Source organism: Acartia tonsa, chromosome 4 (genome assembly GCF_053477335.1).
Source record: "Acartia tonsa isolate MP-2025a chromosome 4, ASM5347733v1, whole genome shotgun sequence".
Taxonomy (NCBI): domain Eukaryota; kingdom Metazoa; phylum Arthropoda; class Copepoda; order Calanoida; family Acartiidae; genus Acartia; species Acartia tonsa.
Genome location: NC_137263.1, coordinates 16,326,937 through 16,337,507, shown reverse-complemented (window position 1 = coordinate 16,337,507; position 10,571 = coordinate 16,326,937). Strand labels below are relative to the sequence as shown.

General features: G+C 31.7%; 1 protein-coding gene across 1 annotated transcript; it reads left to right on the top strand.

The window, feature by feature from the left end:
* The first annotated feature begins 4,269 nt into the window (after nt 1-4,269).
* LOC145316279 (histone-lysine N-methyltransferase SETD7-like) lies at nt 4,270-10,484 on the top strand. Its single transcript, XM_080156706.1, has 9 exons — nt 4,270-4,332; nt 4,907-4,982; nt 5,734-5,882; nt 6,268-6,384; nt 7,184-7,297; nt 7,587-7,668; nt 9,343-9,450; nt 9,854-9,933; nt 10,351-10,484. The coding sequence occupies exons 1-9, from the start codon at nt 4,275-4,277 to the stop codon at nt 10,467-10,469; spliced, it is 903 nt and encodes a 300-aa protein (XP_080012832.1). The 5' UTR covers nt 4,270-4,274; the 3' UTR covers nt 10,470-10,484.
* Nucleotides 10,485-10,571: the final 87 nt, after the last annotated feature.

Here is a 10,571-nt window from a genome sequence, read left to right as displayed (position 1 = left end):
TAGTATCAGCTACTGGACCACAAATCTATAATAGTAATTGTATGTTATATTTCAATCGATGTAAAACTACTTGGATGTTGCACCAGATTTTCATGTACTCTAATAAAGTGATACTCCAAGAACGCTAAAATAACGATACCCCCAACCCAACCCCTTTCCCAATCCCGTAATATTGAGTTAACTAACTGACAAATAAATGAGGCCCATATCAGAAACCTATATTAACGATAAATTTTCCTATGTCAATATATCCAGGTATTCTATATCCATTAATATGATAAGGAATTCTGAGAACTTGTGGGAACAAGGTAAATACTAAATTAAGTTGTAATCAATCTACTAATCAACATAACATAAAGACGGCATCCAGACAGACAGACAGACAGACGGACAGACAGACAGACGGACAGACAGACAAACAGACGGATAGTTCAATATATACTTGTACTTTAAACCATTGATAAATTGTGCTGCTCCTAAGAAACGTTGACTGTCTGTTTGTTTGTCAGACTAAAATTTTTTCAGGGGGTGGGTGTTCATTACGATCTCAAAAACTACCGTACAGCAATTAAGATTTTTTATAGATTTTGTTAAGTTTTGCTTGTAGATATGTACAAATAGCCACAGAGAGCCACTCCCCTGCCAAATAAAATTCAAATATATCTTAATAAAGTTTTATAATGATGTCCATGTTAGCAACCTAAATTAACGATAATTTTTCCCCTGTCATAATATCCACGTATATCCTTTATCTATTTTATAGAGTGAACCAAATGCTAATTTTTATATCCTCTATATATCTAAACTTTAATAAAACTAGGGTCAAACACCCCCCTTACAAATATAGATGCCCCTATAGGTTAGGGGCGTGGTAATAAGTAAAGCATGCATAATATGTATAAAAATGTAGAGGTTGAAACCACCATGACTTTATTAATATTTAATTTGTTAGTATAAAATATAAACTTGTAAACTTGGTAGTCCATTATACAAATATCATCTGGCTTTTCACATCTTTTTACTTTTTAAAAGCAAAGCTTTTCTAAAATAAAAGTTATCCGTCCATACGTACATAACGAATAGCTCTTATCTTTAATTTTGGCATGCTAGAATTGTTCTATCGATTAAAAACTTTGCATGATGATTGCTCTAACTTTTAGTACGACAAATAAAGCGTAGCTACTCTATTACAAGAAAACAAAATTTTAAAACAACTTTTTTGACTAGAATACTTCAAATAATATAATAATCCTTTTCGTCTTATTTCGGCAATAATGATTTTAACACACAGGGATATAAATTGGTATATGCAAAGTTTCTCTAGTTTCGTTTTTATGGATGTTGTCATCCTTGTTTTCTTAATTCTTAACCTTCTCTTTTTGTAAAAGTGACCGGTTTTTTTCGCATAACTACTACTAGCGGCTACGCCCCTAGAGGCATCTGAGGAAAGAGGCATCCTCTTTAGTTATTCATCAGGAAATTTTAAAATCTATAGGATTATTCTAACATGCCCAAATTAACGCTCACAATTTTCCATTACGGTCGGACAGACCATCCGATAAAAACCATCGAACAGCAGCTCTGCTAAAATATCGAAAGTTATTAGAACATAATTTATGTAAATCTAGCAGAAAGAGAATTTGTAGTAAGAAAATTGGCAGATATTGAATATTTGTATTGTTCTTACAACAACTAAATATTTATGGCCCTCATTCTTATACTCATACAGGGCATTTTAAACAGGTTATGGTTATTTATCGCAGCTTTCCGCAGATATTAAAATTAAAAATTATAAAATTAAAACTGGTATTAATGTAATGATTTGTATTTTAATATTCATGGAAAAAAGTCTATAATACAAAGCTATACATGATTTTTCAGTATTGCTCAGAACCGGTTCTAATCCAGCGGATATTGATCGGAAGCCATACTGGAAAGGGTGTTCTATAAAGCTTGGGCCTTTCCTCACTCCGTCTGTCTATGTAACTCTTAATTCTTTCTTTACTGATTGAACAGATTTTTTTTCAACAAAGTTACAATAATTATTCTATAATTTATTGGGTTTTCTATAAAATAAACATAAAAAAATGATAAAATACGCATATGATATATTAAAACATGATAAGATAAAGTAAAATAAACAATAATTTGTAATAAATGATTAAATCTTGCTTTATATTTTGTATTATATTCACAAAATAATTTTGTCATTTTACTTTATTATTTGTTGATTGCTATAACGTTTTGTTTTACGTAACATTTTTAAAATTGATTGAAGTAAAATATTCTGATTAAATGTTACGCTATAAAATCAAAGTGTCAAAAGCCTTTTTCATGATAGTTTATTAAGTGTAATCAAATTCATGGATATATAATAAACGTGGATATATTGTTAGAGGAAAGTTTGTCGTCATTTTAGCTTGCTAATCTAGTTGGAGGGAGGGGATGGGTAAAGGGGGTTAATTAGAGTTTCTTTATATTAGACAGCGGCAAGTTAATCTTTATTAGAGTACAGGATAATCCAAGTAAGATCCAAGTAATAATATATCGATATGATAGGGAATCAGTGCTATAGTATAATTATAAGTGTAAATGTGAATAAATGGGTAATGTAGATTACTGCTGAATCAGCTTAATAGTTTTAGGTAACAGTAACACAAGTAGTATCTTAAACTTTCACTTAAAGTTTAAAAGATAATCGTATAAAAGACGGTAATAGCTTTTCCTTTTTCAGGGAGGTCCAAGCTTTTCATTTTGGGGGGGTTAAAATGAGGGGGGTAGGTTTGAGTGGGGTAATCAAATGTATATTTTGATATATAGGGGGGTAAATTAGGGGTTTCAATGTTTAATGGGGTAACCCCACACTCCTGGACGTCTATGTCCTTTTCCTAGCTTTTATGAATATTAATGTAAAAAAATAAAGGAGTTCTAAATTTTGCTAAAGTTTCAGAAATATCCTAACAAACACCCAAACAGCAAACACAGACATAAAAACGAACAAGTAAGGACACACACACACCTCGACAAGAAGCCACACACACAAACACACACGCACAAACAATAGGAAGCAAAACACACACACACACACTAAGAAGCCGACACACAAACAAACAAGTAAGCAAACATTTATATTTATCAGGGAGGGACAAAGACGTCCAAGGGAGGGGGGTGGTAAAGTGGGAATTACCCCCCCCCCCCCCAAATGAATTTGGGGGTGCCGTAGGCACATTAAATTTTTTTTTCATTTCCCCCCCCCCCCCCATTTAAATTACCCCCAAAAAAATTTTACCCGGGGGGAAATTTTGGGTGGTGGTAAACAAAATTTACCCCTGCCAACAGATTTTAGGGAGGAAGTTACCCCCTCCAAGCAATTTTTACCCCTGGGGTAAAGATTTTGAGGAGGGGGGTAAAAAATTTGCCGCGCCATTCCCCCCCCCCCCCCCTCCTTAAAAAAAAATTACCCTTCCAAAATAAAAAAAGCTTAACGCCCCTGGGGAGGGAGGGGCCATTAGACTGTAAATTTTACTGGAACCCAAAACATGCTCACTATTTTTGGGGTTTAAACTTTGGGTACTTTTGTTGAATTGTAATTGCGTCTAGATGAGTCAAACATTTCAACCAATAATGTTAACCTACAGAAGTGTAATTTTGTGTATCTTTACAAGAGGTGTACATCTATTTATCCTCCAATGTCTTATCCCTTGTGATCCCTGATATGTACTAATTAATGAGAAAAATGCAGTTAATTATTCTGCAACGCATTGCATAACTGCAGGCCCAGGCTTCAGGTAAAACTATTTTAATACAAACACTTGTATTGTAATATTGGAATGTTCAACAAGAACATTTATGTTTATTAGAAGCACAGCAAAAAAGAAAATATTAAAATAGTAAGGATTTTTGTTTTCACTTGAGCAATTAAGTGATATTTTTCTTAGTGGTAGGGCTCCTAATACAAGGGACTAGATTACTTTTAGTGGAGTATTTTATTAGGCATTTTAAGCATCAGTTCCATAAAGAAAGAGATATATTATTACTTGGATCTTTCATTTTAATGTTCTCTATTAAAGTGAAACTTGCTGCTAGCTAAAATAACGCTACCCCCTTCCACCACCCCATCCCCCCCCCCTTGGATAAACTAACTTACCAATTAATGAGTTTCATATTAACAAGCTTAACTGATGACAAATTTTTCCGTGTATATCCAGGTGTATCCTATATCCATTTAAAGATCACATCAAACTTGTGTTCAATTAATTATCATTTCAGATAAAATGTCTAAACTAGAGAATGGATTAAGTGATTGGTATGACAGACTTAGAATAACACCAGGTCATCCAATCAAATATTTTATTTTGTCAACATAAGTATACTTCAATGATGGTAAACAAAATTACCACTTCTCTAGAATAGAATTGTTTGTTTAAAATTTGGACACTTCTAGTTTGAATCAACCAATCAAAATTAAATAAAAGTAACTAAATTTTTTGAGCCAAAGAATAGACATAAAGAATTTATAAAACTTATCATATTGTAATTTACAGTCCAATGTCTAATTAGCCATCACTTAAAAAAGAAGTTACATTTGAAGCGCTGGACAGTGCGATGTCATAAAAATACTCTTTTTATCAATCTCCTTTAGAGGCTTTCTTTCCATCTTCTCCTCTCATCCCTCCATTTAGATGTAATTTTATGAGTAACACATGATACTTTCCAGCGCGCAGCGCTTCGTTACGTTTCCCAAAAATGTCTTATATAGCTTATAAGAAACTTTGCTTCTAATAATGGTATAAAATATGCACAGTTGAGTTTTTATATAAAGTGCATTTATTACAATTCTCATCGATAATCGTTCTTTGTTGTTAAATTCTAATTTATGTTGTTACCTACAATATACTTAATTTAGAGGTTGTAGAAAATACTAAGCTCAGAGAGGATCATATCCCTTCTAAGAAGACACAACAAGATGTTTTAGATTCAAGGTACTTTAAAATAAATCGTCTATTATATAAAGTAGAACAATGTCTATTTGTCCTTGAAGTCTCTTAAGATCATTATAACGGCTGAAAAGATAAAGTTGTGTTTTCTAAAAATATTCCTTTAACTTTTTTGACAACAACTTTTTGTATGATATAAATATCCTACTATCTGAGTTTTGGAATTTTGATTCCTGGGACAACAAATTACAATATTATGAGCGATGCATCTCTATAATCATATCCAAAAAAAGTAAGTATGTCCTTTTATCCTTAAGTGTATCAAGTTTTTACGCAATTTTAAATCAAATTTATGTACAATTTTGTTAAAATGTTTGATGTTGCATCGTTATCCTTCTTTTCCTTATCTATTGTCCAATTTTAAAGTTTCTATTTATCTATTTTCTAAATGGGTTTGTTATAACTTATTACCAGATTATCATGCACTCTACTAAAGTGAAACTTATAGCTTGCTAAAATAACGATTCTACCCATCCACCCCCTCTATTCCTTTCCCTGTCCTCCTACTGGATAAACGAATTGACCAATAAACGAATGTTAGTAAGCTAAATTGACAATTTTTCTCCTGCCATAATAGTACTGAAATATAAATATTAAGAAATTAAAAACAAATGTTGAAAAGGTTTCGTAATTTTTTTCCTAATATACATGCTTTTGACAACTAATATCTAAATTCTTATTTAATTGTTTGTGCTTCGCTACTTATGGATGTTGTTATCCTTGTTTTCTTTTCTAGTGAGAGTGAGGACGAATTTGATATTACAAAATTAGACAGAAATTATGAAGAAAGTGAGAAATATTGTGAAATCATTGAAAATTGGATAAGAAAAGTTGAAGACATTGATGAAGATCCTTTTTCTGATTATTATGGGTTTGATATTGAAGGTAATTAGTGTGTATACATAAATATGAAGGACTTCGAAGCCGCCTGACAGCTACGTTTAAGCATGAGTGAAATCGTCATATTATAACTTCAAAATTCAGCTGATTGTCTAAAACTGTTCCTAAACAGACAACCAATATCTTTTTTTCATTTTTTGGCACACAAGTGTGTTTTAAAATTTGAGGCATATGAGCGGCCAAGGCGCGGCTGCCGTTTATATATTGATAAATTTAATTCTATAGAATATTTTTTTTGTAGCGAAACTTATCTCTATTTAAGTTATCCACTTAAGTCGTCCATGAAAGTAGGGATCTAAACACCCATCCCACCAATTTTTTACTTACTTCCATAATTGATGGACATATTTAAAGATGTCTGTTTTTTTAGGAAACAATAACTGTGAAATGGAGAGCATAGACCTGTACGATGGTTTTAGTCAAGAAACAGCAAGCAATTATAAATTTGTATGGGAAGGTCCAACTAAACACTCAAAACCTTTTCATGGTAAATACATTTTTTAAGCGAAGCTTTCTTCCATTTAGCGTAGGTCTGTCCATCCGTAACGGATACCTCTTATTGTAAATTAAGGTATTTTTTAAATGTCTCATCAATTTCAAAAATGCATGATGATTCCTGTAACACAATTTAAAAAGGATAGCAACTGTATAATCCTTACCAGAAATGTCCATTTCAAAGATGTAAAAAAAAACAATTTCACAACACATCTTTATTACATTAATTAAATGATATACATATTTCTTATATCTTATTTCCTTCATTTTCTTAAAGTTGATTCATATTGCAATTAGGTGTAATGTAGGAAACAAAGTTTATCTATAATCCATTATGAAAAAAGTATGTCAATATTAAGCTTCTTGTAATTTCAAAATGATGTGAATATTATCTGTGTTGTTTCTATTGTATATAATTGTTAAAGCTCCTATAATTTATTAAGCTTTTCTTTTATTTTTTTAAATCTTATAAATTTGTGTGTTTTAATAAAGCTGAGAATATGATTAGTTTAAATAATATAAAAAATACACACAAAAATATTGTTCTACGTAATAATGTCAACTCTTCTAACTCCTGATGAGGACTTTGAAAGGGCAAAATTTGTCTTCAATTTTGCATGCCAATGTGGACCTCATTTATTGGTCGGTTCGTTCATACAGAGGGGGTATGGGGTAAAGGGGGTGGATGAGGGGTATCAATATTTTAGCCAGCTACGAGCATACTTTATTAGAGTACATGAAAATGTGGTGCAACATCCTAGCAGTAGCAATAATATGTCGATTATAAAAAGGTCGTGGAACTGTGATATTTTCTAATGGAGATGAGATGACTGGAGTTTGGAAGAATGGAGTCAGACAGGGAAGATTCTCAACTACATACTCAAACAACAATATTGCAACAATAGGTAACAAAATATCTGCAAGGTTTAATAAAAAAAACATATTTGCTAACAATTTTTGTTTTTTGATTATAAAAAAGATAGCCAACTCTTTCAAACTTACAGTATTCAATCAGAATTGGATAAAATTTAGCTAAATATTTTTTAAAATCACATACTAGCTGCTGCGCACCTAGTATCTAGGGGCTATGTATTAGAAGGGATATGGAAGGGATTATATTAAAGTTTTTTTGTTTTTTTTAGTAGTAATGATATTTTTTTTAAAAACATAAATTGTCAATTATTTTATTTATAGATGGTGACTATAGTAGTAATCATTTGAATGGAAGTGGTGGAATTACTTTTACTGATGGCTCAACTATTGTTGGAGAATTCAGGTGAATCTGGTGGTCTGTCGGTCTACTGATTGGCCTGTAACACCAATTTATTTAAAAATATTGTTTAACCGTTGTTTTCCAATGGATGAAAAAGCCTAAAATGCTGCTGAAATGTGTGACGTCATAAAAATCCATCTCTTTTTTGGGGGGGTTTACTTTTCTACTTCTCCTCTCCTCCTTCCCTTTTTATGACGTCACACGTGATATTTTAGCAGCATTTTAGGCTTTCTCCCAACAGATCAGTTTGTTTGACTTGGGAAACATATAATTAGTCTTCAAATAGAGTAAAACCCTGTCAATAATTTTCGTTAATTTGTGTACTTTAGACTTTTTTAGTTAGGCGTTTTTAAATTAGGCATTTATAAATTAGGTGTTTTTAAATTAGGTGTTTTTAACGAAGGTGTTTTTAACATTAGGTTTTTTAAAACTTAGGTGTTTTTAGTTAGGCATTTTTAGTTAGGCATTTTTAAATTAGGTGTTTTGTCCCCACTCCGTGGGGACAAAACACCTAATTTAAAAATGCCTAATTTTATAAATGTCTAATGTCACAAAACACCTAATTTATAAATACCTAATTTAAAAATGTCTAATTTAAAAATACCTAATTTTAAAAATGCCTAATGTGACAAAACACCTAATTTTAAAAATGTCTAATTTTATAAACACCTAACTATAAATACCTAAGTTTAAAAATACCTAATTTTAAAATACCTAATTTAAAAAAACCTAATTTTAAGTATATCTTAAAACTGTTGTTGAATATATTAAACCGGCGGCTACGCCCCCTAGATGCCTCTAGGGGCGATTGCAGTGCGGAGGGGAATTCAATTAAGTCTTGGGGGGGGGGGGTAAGTGTTTATGACCCCCCCCCCCAGAATTTCAAATGTTGAAGGACAAGGAAACAAATAAATTTTAATTCTTATTGGTTTCTTCCCTAACCTAAGTAGCCATAGTGTCGCTTTTTTTTCTTGGGGGGTGATAGTTGATCATCCCTCATTTTTGTTTTAGTTTGATAAAGAAAGATTGAAGAAATATTAAAAAACGGAGGGGGAAGGGGGTGATTTTTTCAAAGGGCAATTTCTCATTGGAAGGTGTTGGTAAACTTCCCAACCTTATATAAACCATCCATGAAATATGGGAAGCTTCATTGTAAAGGTGAACCATATTGGTTTATCAACTAGCGAGATCCTTAAGCAATAACAATCAGCCAATTGAATTAATGTTATCAAAATTTTAAGTATTTTAGTAAAAATATTTGATATTTTAGAATTAGGCATTTCTAAATTAGGCGTTTAGATAGTTTAGAATTAGGTATTTTTAAATTAGGCATTTTTAAAATTAGACATTTTTAAAATTAGGTATTTTTAGTTAGGCATTTTTAGTTAGGCGTTTTTAAATTAGGCATTTATAAATTAGGTGTTTTTAAAGTAGGTGTTTTTAACGTAGGTGTTTTTAACATTAGGCATTTTTAAACTTAGGTGTTTTTAGTTAGGCATTTTTAGTTAGGCATTTTTAAATTAGGTGTTTTGTCCCCACTCCTTCGTAAGTGCTTTGGAGTAAGACGTCATATCATAATAGACTTTTAATATTTTTTTCATTAATTTAATAAACTTTAAAGGCATTGGTAGTTTAATTATTTTAAAATATTCTGTCAAAAAAGATTTTAAAATTTAGAAATGGATGTTTGCACGGATTAACTCGGGTGATGAACTGTAATGGTTGTATAGAGTGGGCTGGTAGATACTGTAATGGTAGGAGATGCGGCACCTGGTGGCAATTTAAGTAAGTGATCATTTATGATATATAATACTTAGTAGAACAATGTCTGTCCTTCTATCCGGATGATTCTTAAGATCTCAAAAACCACTGGACTGATTGATCTCTATTTTCAGGATATTTGTCTACTGGTTATAGCATGGTTTTAGGATATATTCTTTGAAGGTGGGGCTCTATTTTTTTAGAAAATCTATCTGCTGAAAAGAGCATGATTTTAGGATATTTTCAAAGTAGGTGGGACACCACTTTCTCCAATGAAAAGAAATATTATGTAGTCCATGCTCCCCCTCTTTAGAACTATCATTAAATGTGTAGCTAACCCCCGTGTCCCTTCACGCACAACAGGCAAATGGCTAAACAACTAGTACTTTTATACATAATACGAGATTTTAAAATGACAAATTGAAAGGCCTGGAGGAGGTGTTGTAACTGGTATGGTTGATTCAAATGGAAATCTAACTGGAGAAAACATTATTTATATTTACCCAGGTAAAAATATTTCTGATTATATAATTATAATAGTGGCTCTATCCCTAGCATCTAGTAACTAAGTATTCAAAAAGGGAGGAGGAAGTAATGAAAATACCCTAGAACCATTTTAAAAGCAATATGAAATCCAATCTGATGATGAACTAGAATACATAAAATAATTGTATTACAATTTGAACATGATTTTTGGATCATTGTAAGAAAACGAAATAGTTGGTTTCGTCGTATTTTCACTGTAGCCTTTTTCCTATTTCTAGCCCCTGTGGGGGACTCTAACTCTGTGGGGCCAATTTCCTAACCCTGCGGGTTAATCATCACAAATTTCCGAGCCTAAATTAACCTATTAAAAGCTACTGTGAGAATACGACGAAACCCACTACCTAGTTTTCTTTCCATGATCCTAATTTTTCTATTTAGATTTTTGTACCTGCCTAATAGGAAGATTTGAAAATGGTGATTTTAGATCAGGCTACCAAGCAAATATTACTGCACTTAAACTAAAAATGGTAAATATTTTTATATTACATGTTTTTTAATTTTTAAACTTTTCTTAAAATTTCTGCTTTATAAAATAATAGCAGCTGCGATTTAAGGGGGAGGGATGGGCAGAATATTAGCTTAAGTTTATCCCAAGACTT